Below are 12,936 nucleotides of genomic sequence, written 5' to 3' on the forward strand. Positions count from 1 at the left end.
ATCCTTCTTTTGACACTGTTGGGCTTTTCGCTTGAGTTTTAATTAAGTATTTATGTCATAACCCCTTTTGAATTTTTTTTTACCATGGTATCAAGTTCTATATTTGCCTCGACAGGGTTGCTAGTAATAAGTAAAAAACTGGCTAAATGGTAACAACTCTACTATGTAAAAGGTGTGCGCTGGAAGCTAAAAGTAAATGGTTGCGGTCTGTGGGCTTTCTAAAAATACTGGTAACAATGGTATCTGCTCCTTTGTTTAGGGTCACGTCCAAATAATTGACCATTTTCTGGTCTCTCTGATATGTAAATTTGACCGAGCTAACAGACTGATTATGTGTATCAGAGTCCTACCTCAACCTCAGAACCTGACCAAAACAGTAAAATATTGTCTATAAATCTAAAATATTTCATTATAGATGATGAAATTGATGAGTCGCTGGAAAAGGTTTAATGCTAATTGTGTTCCTTGCTGAAGGACAACATTACCAATTTCATACCACTCAAACATACATATACAGTCGGGCAAAAAAGTATTTAGTCAGCCACCAATTGTGCAAGTTCTCCCACTTAAAAAGATGAGAGAGGCCTGTAATTTTCATCATAGGTATACCTCAACTATGAGAGACAAAATGAGGAAAAAAAATCCAGAAAATGACATTGTCTGATTTTTAAAGAATTTATTTGCAAATTATGGTGGAAAATAAGTATTTGGTCAAAAACAAACAGGCAAGATTTCTTGCTCTCACAGACCTGTAACTTCTTCTGTAAGAGGCTCCTCTGTCCTCCACTCGTTACCTGTATTAATGACACCTGTTTGAACTCTTTATCTATATAAAAGACACCTGTCCAACACTTCAAACAGTCACACTCCAAACTCCACTATGGCCAAGAGCAAAGAGCTGTCAAAGGACACCAGAAACAAAATTGTAGACCTGCACCAGGCTGGGAAGACTGAATCTGCAATAGGTAAGCAGCTTGGTGTGAAGAAATCAACTGTGGGAGCAATTATTAGGAAATGGAAGGCATACAAGACCACTGATAGTCTCCCTCGATCTGGGGCTCCCCGCAAGATCTCACCCCGTGGGGTCAAAATGATCACAAGAACGGTGATCAAAAATCCCAGAAAAACACGGGGGGACCTAGTGAATGACCTGCTGAGAGCTGGGACCAAAGTAACAAAGGCTACCATCAGTAACACACTACGCCGCCAGGGACTCAAATCCTGCAGTGCCAGACGTGTCCCCCTGCTAAAGGCAGTACATGTGCAGGCCCGTCTGAAGTTTGCTAGAGAGCATTTGGATGATCCAGAAGAGGATTGGGAGAATGTCATATGGTCAGATGAAACCAAAATAGAACTTTTTGGTAACAACTCTACTCGTCGTGTTTGGAGGAGAAAGAATGCTGAGTTGCATCCAAAGAACACCATACCTACTGTAAAGCATGGGGGTGGAAACATCATGCTTTGGGGCTGTTTTTCTGCAAAGGGAACAGGACGACTGCTCCGTGTAAAGGAAAGAATGAATGGGACCATGTATCGTCAGATTTTGAGTGAAAACCTCCTTCCATCAGCAAGGGCATTGAAGATGAAACGTGGCTGGGTCTTTCAGCATGACAACGATCCCAAACACACTGCCCGGGTAACAAAGGAGTGGCTTCGTAAGAAGCATTTCAAGGTCCTGGAGTGGCCGAGCCAGTCTCCAGATCTCAACCCCATAGAAAATCTTTGGAGGGAGTTGAAAGTCCGTGTTGCCCAGCGACAGCCCCAAAACATCACTGCTCTAGAGGAGATCTGCATGGAGGAATGGGCCAAAATACCAGCAACAGTTTGTGAAAACCTTGTGAAGACTTACAGAAAACGTTTGACCTCTGTCATTGCCAACAAAGGGTATATAACAAAGTACTGAGATGAACTTTTGTTATTGACCAAATACTTATTTTCCACCATAATTTGCAAATAAATTCTTTAAAAATCAGACAATGTCATTTTCTGGATTTTTTTTCCTCATTTTGTCTCTCATAGTTGAGGTATACCTATGATGAAAATTACAGGCCTCTCTCATCTTTTTAAGTGGGAGAACTTGCACAATTGGTGGCTGACTAAATACTTTTTTGCCCGACTGTACCTACTTGCTATTGGCAATGGAACAGTCTGTGCACCACTATACATACAGTAGCTGCAGATATTGGGTGGATTTGTTAACTACAAAATATCGCTAAGAAGGTATTACTTGATGATAAAGTTAATTGTGGATAAAGAGAGCAGGGAAGGGGGGAAGCATAAAATAACTTACTGTCAGTGTCGGACAGGGGCATGAAGGGCCCACCAGGGAAATATCTTGGCAAATGACTGGCTTTTCTATGATTGGCTGAGAGCGCGGTATAACCATGAGAGCGCAGTATAACCATGTTATACTGGTTCTCACCTATGTGTTTGTCCCTCATTTCTGTGGTAAATGACTGTCTGAAGTACAAAAAATAAAAAAAACACCAAGCCCAAAATTAAACAAGCCCATAACAAGCTACTAAAAAATATTATAAGCCCCAAAACAAGCAACCCTCAAAAAAATAAATAAGCAACTCACAAAAATAACTTGGCAAGGGGGTGCTTCCAGTGCAGGTGTGGGCTGGTGCCGTGGGTGCTTCCGGCAGTGCGGGCGGGTGTGCAGGTCACGTGCGTCCAGCAGAGCGGGCGGGAAGCTCACACAGTGTGTGATGCAGCCAAAGCCGGTGCTAGGGTGTTGGGCGCCCCCCTGCAAACTATAAATCACCCTGAAATCACCCATCTGTAATTCACTGCATTAAAACTTCTAGCTGCTGAGACTTTTAGAACCATTGGGAATGGACAATAATATAGTACAATGCAGTCTAACTTACCTTGCTGCGATGTTCCATTCATGATTGCATCTGCAGGTTTTTCTTGTGCCGATTGGCAACTGTCTCCCAAGATACTCTCCCCCATGTTCTCCTTGCTCAGTACACCCCCCTCACAGTTATACAGGCCAGACTGGCAGCAGAGATGTCAGAGGAACTTGGCAGGTGGTAGCGCCTCTCAGGCCCTGGATGCAAAAACTTCCCTCGCCGTGGACACTCTGCAGCCTAGGCAGGTCCAGACGTGACACGTCCTGAAGCTGCGGACGTCCGTGACGTCAGCCCACAGCCGTCCGTAGTTGAAAGGCGCACCTATCCAGCTGCCGGCAGACTCCACCGCCGGGTCAGTCATCCGCTACTAGCGGAATGCCATTTACTACCCGGCGGCGTCAAGAAGTCTACCGAGGCCCGTGGCGTTGACAGTAATGAAAGTTCAGGTCCCACCCCAATTTAAAAGTGGGCGGAGTTTGAAATCAATGGGGCCCACCGGGGAATCTCCCGGTGCCCTGCCAGACGAGTCTGAGCCTGCTTACTGTGCATATGAGGTAATATCAAATTTCGTCCTAGCTGCTTGCAGTGCTGGTGCTACTACTGTTGACTTGATTGTTAACTATGCATCAGCCCTGAGAATTCACTGAACATCATTAACCTCTGCATGACCAAAAGTGCAAAAGGTTATGTAATCCATTGTAAAGTCAGTGTCTCGGGTGTGTTATAGAGAAGTCTTTTTTAAGTTTAAGAAATAAGCACTTTATTAGTAATGAAGTGCTTATTTCTTAATAAGATTTGTTGTGCAAATCTGGTCAATTGCCTTAAGGTGCGTACATACTGTACACATTTTTTTTGACCAATTTTGGTCATTTTGAACTTCTGAACGATATTGGTCAAACTCGTGTGCAACGAATGATGAATGCTGATGTGCGTACCCGGCAGTTGTTCGTCAACTGTGCATGCAGCTCAATGTGGTTATCTTTAGAAAAAAAAAAGCGTATAGACTCTAGCTAGATTGTTAGTCTTTCATCAACATCTTTCATCCAGGACACTGGGTTCAAGCGAAATTGGTCATCAATGTCTTTCAGTGTATACACTGAAAGATATTTGGACCAATATCGTTCAGGAGGGCCAAAATGAACGAGATTGGTCAAACAAATTGTACAGTGGCTTCACTGCAGTTATGCTATAAGCTTACAGAATGCCTGGGCGCATACCTCCCAATATTTAAGTTTGCCCAGTCTGGGGAAAACTGTTACATCTCATGGGAACTGTCTTGTGCTTAGCAAGCGCTAAGCAGATTACACTATCGATTCTCTCAACTAAAATAACTCCTGGAGTGCAGGTACTAGTGTTAGGCAGACATGTCCCCTGGTCACCATCAGAAAAGCAGTACTGAATTTGTATTGAAAACAGCTGCAGCACTTTGTTTACAGATTCTAGATTCAGAGACTCTGTCACACACAGATATACAAGTGTACACGAGATAAATCAGAGCAGTCTCCCTTTGCATTGTGTTGCAAAAAAGCATCAAGCGGCAAAATGTGATAGTCTCCATGCTCGGTGGGTTGTGGGACGAACACTGGCATTTTTTTTTTAAAAGAGTAATCACTTTCAAAGCATGGTTTTGCCTTGTTGGTGATTGCTTCTTTAAAAAAAACGACCACATTGTGCAGGCATACTGCGTGGTCACCTAACTCGGAGGCTGTTTCATTTGGCCACAGAAGCTAGAAGATTGTTACACTCTTTGGTCTATACTGCTTTTAGGGAATACCTGTTATTGAAAAGGAAACTTGTGAGTGGACAGAGACATGAGCCAGGGATATATATGTGAAGCCCATCATCGAATGGGAATAAACTTCTGACATCCATTCTTGTGATGAATTGCAACTAACACTCAAATCAAAACCCAATGCTTCACATCTATGCCACAGAAACCCATGGAAGACCATTACTTCCACATTATTGAATAGTGGTATACAATGACAAGCAACCATCAAATGTACAAAAACAGCATTGGGGATTTTTTTTTTCATATACAGTATTAATGGTTGTACATCATTGACTAAAATGTTCATCCTTACCATGAACCATGTTCATCCTGCCCTTCATGCCCAGTCCTTATTTAAAAACATGACACATCATTTTACTATGGAAAGTTATTTTCCTCTGCCAATAATGGAGCTCTGGTTGAGACTGTATAAGATGTCTCATCTGAACTGAACTTTCAACCACGTACTTATTGGCAATTAGTTAGATGTCTTCGTTTAATACAGGCTTTATATTTGTTTTACTTCTGCTAGTAAGCATTCATTTGGCTTAACAGCCTCTTAGAGCTGCCACTTTCTCAAAGTCTTTGTAGTTCTCATTCAATAAAGGTCGTTGCTGTACAAGTGGATCATGTAATTGTTACAATTTCTCATGGAAAGAGATCTCTGAGAGCAAAACTGTGTCACTGTAATTGTATGCGCTTGGGAGATTATTTAGTTGACTTTTTGGAGTGGCACAGTAATCAAAAGCTCTCGTTTGGATTAAACGCAATATTTCAATGCTCCTTATTTAGTTTCGCAACAAATAACTTGTATGTATGTGCGGGTATATATATTATATAAATAATACAGCCAAGGCCACACTTTTTGAGAATGAAACAAATTTAAATTTTCACAAAGTTTGCAGGCTTAGTTTTTATGATGGCAATTTGCATACTGTAGACTCAGAATGTCACGCAGTATGATCAAATGAATTACAATTAGTTGCAAAGTCCCTCTTTGCCATGGCAATGATCTTAATCCCAAAAACAACATTTCCACTGCATTTCAGCCCTGACACACAAGCAGACATAATATCAGTGATTCTCTAGTTAACACAAGTGAGGGTGTTGACAAGGACAAGGCTGGATATCACTCTCTCATGCTGATTGAGTTAGAATAACAGAGTGGAAGCTTTAAAAGGAGTGTGTTGGGAACCAAATTGAATCATACATTTGCAGCACACTGATGCGTATCCCTTTGAGTGCCAACATCTCTGTGAGAGATGTGCAAAATATCTCTCAAAAAATGCCAGCATCGCTCGCGTTTGTTATATAAATTCAAATAAAAAAATGTTGCATAAAAAAAGATTATATTTCTTATATAAGGTAAAATTACAGGTCATTATGATAAAAATGTTTGTTCGGAAATTATCACACCCATTTTGACAAATTTATTTGGCACAGGGTTGGTAGGCTCCACCTACAATTTCTTGTGTATTTTTTGTGTATCACTTATTACATTAGATATCCTAAAATGGATGGGGGAAATTTCTAAGCTCAATTATACTGTACTACAAAATTATTCAAAGTATAGCAAATTATGTAATAGCTGGTAGACTGTGCTATACTGTTAGCACTACGCTCTTTGGAGAGCTATCAGGTAATCTTCCTTTTTATGCAGTGGTTTTATTTTTCTGTGTACATTATTGGAGTCCAAATAGGTGCGATTTTGCAAATAAAGGTTAATTTCATGAAACTCTTACGGCCCATACACACTGGGTGATTTTGAGTTGAAAACAGCTCAGTTTTGTCATATTAGCTCCTTTCAGCTCAAAAGCCGCCCAGTGTGTATGGGCCAGCTGCCGTAATACCAGCAGATGAGCAACAGGGTTCATGGCTTTCCTTAGCATCCTGCTTTGGAAAGCCATTCACCCCTGGGAAAATTGTGTGCGATGAGCAATTTTCACCATCATCATCATATGCACCTTTAGACTTCCCACAAATCAACACACTCACAATTCACAGATAAAATTAGAAATTACAATTTGTGGTACTTGTGTTGGGTGTATACAAATTTTCTGCAAAATGTTACCTTGAAGTGTGTAAAAATGTGAGGAAACCTTAACCCTTTGAGTGCCAACTTTTCTGTGAGACATGGGCAAAATATCCACTAAAAAGGCCAGCTTTCTCTTACAGCGACTGTTCTTTTATGGGGTTCTTTTATTTCTTTTATTTATATTTTGAGGATCTCTTACAGCAACGTTGGCACTCAAGGGGTTAATGGACAATTAACTAGATGACAACCTTGTTAGCTGAGTCATGTAGAGGGACTTTAATGGGCATAAGAAAAGTATGTATTGCACACTCCTAAAAAGTGTCAAATAGCTGTTTTTTTTTCTTTTTTAAGTTAAAAAAAAGTTATGCTTACAAACTAAAAATGCAAAAAAAAGTAGACAAGGTGCTTTTGGATTTCACCTTTACATTTTCAATATGTTTTAGGGTGTTTATAACCGCACTGTAAGTGTACTCGGCAGCTTCCTATAGTAATAAAAATTTATAATCGTAATGTAGTTTTAGGAGCACTCTTTTTAAAATAGTATGCGTAAGAGGACGAAATGAAATAAAAAGAAATAAAAATTAAATATAAAAATAATAATAAAATAAAACTAAAATAGAATAAAAAATATAAAGAAAGAAAGAAGTTGAAAGGAATAAAATAGTAGATGAAAAAAACAATATTGAGAATTAGATGAGAAAATATAGAAATAAAGGTTCCAAACCTTATTTTATGCCAAACTGGGCAGCATCGCAACTGACAGTGGGAGCCGCGAGTGAGAACGGGGCGCTGTGGTCGGACCCTCAGCGCTGCACCCAAAGCAGCGGCAGCATAAACGTCCTTGCTGCATAGCAACACGCTGAAAGTACCCTGCAGTTGCATCTAAAAGGGAACGGACAGCACACCCTGAACGTAATCCCTGGGCCCAGGTAGGGAAAGTTAGGGTAAGTGGAGCTACTTGAATCCCACAAAAAACAATTTATCACTTAAAAGAGTGCAAACATTTTTCCTAAGCATTTTCTTTTGCGGGGCATAAAATAAAGTTTGGCACCTTTATTTCTATATTTTCTCATGTAATTCTCAATATTGTTTTTTTCGCATTATAATGGCATGCGATGCCCGCGATTTTACATAGAAATACATGTTAAAATGTTAATCGCGTCGGTCGCATTGCATGCGACCAAAAAATTGCATGCGATGCGACCAACGCGATTACCGCGATTTCCCATAGGGAACAATGTTAAATGTCCCAATTGACCCGATTTTCCATAGGGAACAATTAGGGAACAATGTTAAATGGCCCACAGAGGCCAAATAGGCACCCTGAAGTGTGAAATGGACCCCCCAATTGTTAACGCCACCCCACGATCAACGTCAACTCGAAGCGTGGCGAGCGCAGCGGTACGCGTCCTACGACCTTTTCATACCCCCACTATCCACGTCAGCGTGGAGTTGAGAATAGAAAGTGTGGCGAGCGCAGCGAGCCACCGAGCCCGAAGCGTAGCGAGCGCACGCGGATACCTTCACAGGCATCCGCGTCCCCTCGCGGGCTTCACAGGTGTCCGCGTCCCGTCGCGGGGCTCGTTGCGCTCGCCACACTTTCTATTCTCAACTCCACGCCGACGTTGATAGTGGGGGTATGAAAAGGTCGTAGGACGCGTAACGCCGCCCCTCGCGGGCTAGCTGCGCTCGCCACGCTTCGGGTTTGCGTTGATTGTGGGGTGGCGTTAACAATTAGGGGGTCCATTTCACACTTCAGGGTGCCTATTTGGCCTCTGTGGGCCATTTAACATTGTTCCCTATGGAAAATCGGGTCAATTGGGACATTTAACATTGTTCCCTATGGGAAATCGTGGTAATCGCGTCGGTCGCATCGCATGTGATTTTTTTGGCTGCACATAAAATTTGTTATGTGTAGCCCACTCCGATCCGATGCGCATGGGAAAATGCATCGAATCTGATCAGATGTCATACACTTGCAATTTGGGTTGATTTCACCCGATTTCTCGTCCCGATCCGCCTGAATCTGGCAAAATCGGGCCCAAATCGCATAGTGTATTGGGGCCTAAAGTGTAATCATGTACATTACGTTCATGAATGCAAATTCAGCTGTTATATTATTTCATATGTTATTACAAACCTAATTGAGGCCAGAATGTTTTATTTGAGGTTATTTATGTTTTTTTTTCCTCTGTCTGTTTTTAAGGAACTAAAGTGTTGTTGCTATTATATTTATTGGATTACTTAATTTTCCTCTATGTTTATTGGGTGTATTTGATGAGGGTTTTGTCAATTGCGAAGCCGCTTCATCGAAAAATCTGTTGGCAATTAAAATGTGTTTAGACAGGATGTACTGTACAGTGGGAAGGTTGAAAAATCTGTATAATAGCTCAAAAGCAGGGAAGCATCATAATACAATAATAAACCAAATGGCTAACTTTTAATTAAACAGAATAAAAAAACATTTTTCAAGTAAATGAGTTAAGAGGTGGTGGTGTCCATGGCAACCATCTAACTATTATTATTTTTACCACGTAACTGAAGCAAACCTGCCAGGTGATCATATTTTCTAACAGATTTTGAAAAGTTGGTTTAATGTTGTAAGAGTCACAACACAGTTCTGAAGGGAGGTTTCCAAATGTCATTAATGTGACAGATGGGTAATAGATCTGTTGACCTAAATAAGTGGAACCAAAAATATTCATACTTTTGCAGTACACTGGTACTTAACGGGCTCCACCTACAAATTCATTATCTTGCTTTACTGAGGTACAGTAAGCAGGAATGATAGCTTTTTTCCCAAGGAACATACCCTGTAGTGCTAAGTCACATCCACGTGTTCTTAGATGTGTTTGCTGTTGGCACTGTCACTTCATGGGTTTTTCAGGAGAAGAGGTCATGTGATGAATAAGTTGACTGCTCCTAGACAAATATTATACATTTCCCTACTATTCCATTTTGGACCTATAGAGCTTCATTTATTGTCCCATGTTTCCATAAAATTGATAATCATGTGTCAAATACTGTAGACTAGAAAGCAGAGAATAGTTCCAGTAACGAAGAAACGAGCTGTAGTCACAGTAGAGAACTTGGAAGACAGTCTCCTGCCCATCACTGTACTAAACTGGACTACTGTAGAAACAAAATTAAGAATCTAGTTGGTTGTCATGGATAACAGCTCTTTTTCCAGTAGAATTATCTTCAGAAATGTTTTTTTTTTATTATGGATTTAAAGAAGTTAATAGAAAAGCTTCTTCCCAATTAAATTACTATTTGGTATATGTATTTACAATATTTTTCCATTTTGTAGGCTCCTGTTTCATTCGCACTGACCAACTAGATGGAGAAACTGACTGGAAGTTGAAAATTGCTGTGAGCTGTACTCAAAGATTACCAGCTTTAGGGGTAAGCACTAACTGTATTTCCCAATTCTATTTGAATTCATTCATTGCTTCTTAATAAAAAAGAATGTTCTGAAAGCTAGTTTTCCAACAAAGCACATTTAAACTATTATTATAATCTTGGATCGTGCTTACCATTTAGCTTTGTCTTACACTGTTTTTTTAATTTTATGTAATGTACTGGGTTCAAGGTGTAAAGGTGCATACAAACTGGGCAATCATGTGAAAATCGGGGGTTAAGCACTTTCGGTACTTGTTTCCTAGCACGGCGCCCATCGCATACCGTATTTAGTGGTATGCGATATTCACGTTAAATTAACAGGAGTGCTTGTAGAATGAAGCGTGGCGAGCGGACACGGAATACGAGCCCGAAGCGTGGCAAGCGGAATACATGTAAAGTAATCCGTGGCCCCTCACGTGGCTCGCTACGCTCGCCACACTATCCTGAATCCACTCCACGCTGACGTGGATAGTGGGGGTATGAAAAGGTCGGAGGACGCGTACCACCGCCCCTTGCAGGCTCGCTGCGCTCGCCACACTTCGGGTTGGCGTTGATAGTGGGGGTGGCGTTGACAAAGGGGGTGCATTTAACATTGTAAGCACCCATTAGGGTGCTTGTACAATTAAAAATTGCATTGAATGCGATGCGATTGCATAAGATGCACTTCGATGAAAATCGTGGGCGCCGTGCTAGGAAACAAGTACCGCAGTTTCCAAAGTAGGAGATTGGAAAGTGGTTTACTCGATCAGTAAACCAGGTCGGCGGTGAAAACATGAAACTATGCTACCTTGAGCTAAAAAATCCCATAGCAACCAGTCAAATTCTACTTATTTATTTTAGCACCTTCTAGGAGAAAAAAAAAGATAGAATCTGATCGGTTGCTATTGGCAACATCCCATCTGCAATAGAACTCCCATCTTAGTAAAATTCCCCTTAATGTTAGCATTGAAACATGGTTGATCAAGGTTTCTAAGTACCGTATTTGCCGGCGTATAAGACGACTTTTTCCCCCTGAAAATCATGCCTCCAAGTGGGGGGTCGTCTTATACGCCGGGAGCACTTCGTAGGGATACACATAGCTGCCCCAGGGGTACACTTTTATACATTTAGCACACTCTCCTCAGCCCCCCCCCCCTTCTTATGCATACCTTGATACTCCAAATCTCTTATCAGGTAATATAAGAGACATGTCAGTGCTGCCGCTGTCCTCCCTGCCTAACCGCCTGTCATATTCAGGCTCGGGTATGGTCGGGTGGACTCGGGAGCGCTCAGGCACCCGAGTCCTCCCGAGCCGCCACGAACATCCCCCAGCCTGCCGCCGACGTCACTGCTGAATGTGACAGGCGGTTAGGCAGGGAGGACAGCGGCAGCACTGACATGTCTCTTATATGACCTGATAAGAGATTTGGAGTATCAAGGTATGCATAAGAAGGGGGGGGGGGTCCCCCAGGCGTCTTAGGCAGGGGGGACAGCGGCAGCACTGCAGGTGAGGGGGGCTTACAACTTTATGTGGTGGGTTTTGCTGGGGCAGGACAAACCTGCCCTGATAGGTTTGTCCTGCCCCAGCAAAACCTACCACTCAAGGGGTTAATATATGGTACGGTACTATAATACTGGTCCCTGCTCCCTGTCTGCCCTCTCTGTCTCCATGTCACTAGCAGCAGTCTGTGGAAGGTGTGCGGAAGAGGGGGTAGTCTTTTACGGCGTGTATATAACAAACTCTATATTTTGAGCGGAAATGTTGGCTGGTCGTCTTATATGCCGGCAAATATGGTATTATAACAAATTGTATTACACATTTTTCTTTCATTAAAACATCAATGCAAAAAAAAAATTGGTTTAAACAAAAAAAAAAAAAGGTTTAAACTCAAAAAAGCAAGTTATTTTTTTAAACTGTTTTTTTTTTTTTAAATCCAACCCTGCTATAGAGTGTAGCAATCTGACTATGACACTGTCTGGAATTGTCCGTGTGGTGTGTACACACGGCAGATATGCCGTGCTATGCGAATCCCGATACGATCAGATTGCATCAGGACTCGCATAGCATGGCATGCTGCAGAGGGACAATTTAGACTATATAGTGCAGATCTACACTGTATAGTCTTGCCTGCCCTCACTATATCACTGCCAATTTGCGCTCACTCGGGAGCGCGCATCGGGCTCATAGCCCTAAAAAGCCGACAATTAATTTGCTATATGGCTTCCGATGTTCACTATATCGGGAACATCGGAAGCCATATCGCCCCCATGTGTACACACCATTAGAGTTGCTTGTTTGTCTTTGAGCTGAAGTCATGGATAGATTCTTCCTAGATATTTGTATTTACTGTTGTAAATTGTTCCTAATAAGTAGCCAATCAGAAGAAGCCTTGGGCTATTTTAAACCCAGAAACTTCCTGTTTCATTTAGCTCATTTGTTCTTGTGGTCTTGCTTTGCTGTTTAATTCTATTGTTACATGTTTACTTGACTGGTTTCTTCTTGACTACATATCTGCTTGATTATTCATGTTCTGACTTGTTTAACTACACTCACTTTACTTTTGCCTACACTAGTTATGGTTTGTTAATGATTCCTTTCTCTCTGTAGATTAACTGTTCTTGTACCAGATCATTTACAGAACTGTCAGGCCACAACCATAGTGTTTGCCAGATCAAATTCTGTTCTGAACCGACTCAGCAAGTAATTGCTTTGACTTAAATATGTACTCTCTTGCTAAACTTATACAAACTCTTCAACCAGAGGATAGTAAATAGGCTAATACAAGCAACTATAAAGAACAAATCACAATTTCCGATGGCAGATTCAAAAATTGCAAGTGCATCCTTTCTTGTCTGTAACTTCTAAGAAAATTCATATGAGTTTTCTTCCA

General features: G+C 41.4%; 1 protein-coding gene across 2 annotated transcripts in view; it reads left to right on the forward strand.

Annotated features, from left to right (window-relative positions):
- Positions 1–12,936, forward strand: part of ATP9B (ATPase phospholipid transporting 9B) — a 360,476-nt gene that overhangs the window by 160,998 nt on the left and 186,542 nt on the right. For both annotated transcript variants that reach the window (XM_083187774.1, XM_083187775.1), the window contains exon 8: positions 9,975–10,069. In XM_083187774.1, the coding sequence (XP_083043900.1) occupies positions 9,975–10,069 (95 nt within the window). The remainder of the gene's footprint in view (positions 1–9,974; positions 10,070–12,936) is intronic.

Source organism: Crinia signifera, chromosome 5 (genome assembly GCF_055691185.1).
Source record: "Crinia signifera chromosome 5, ASM5569118v1, whole genome shotgun sequence".
NCBI lineage: Eukaryota > Metazoa > Chordata > Amphibia > Anura > Myobatrachidae > Crinia > Crinia signifera.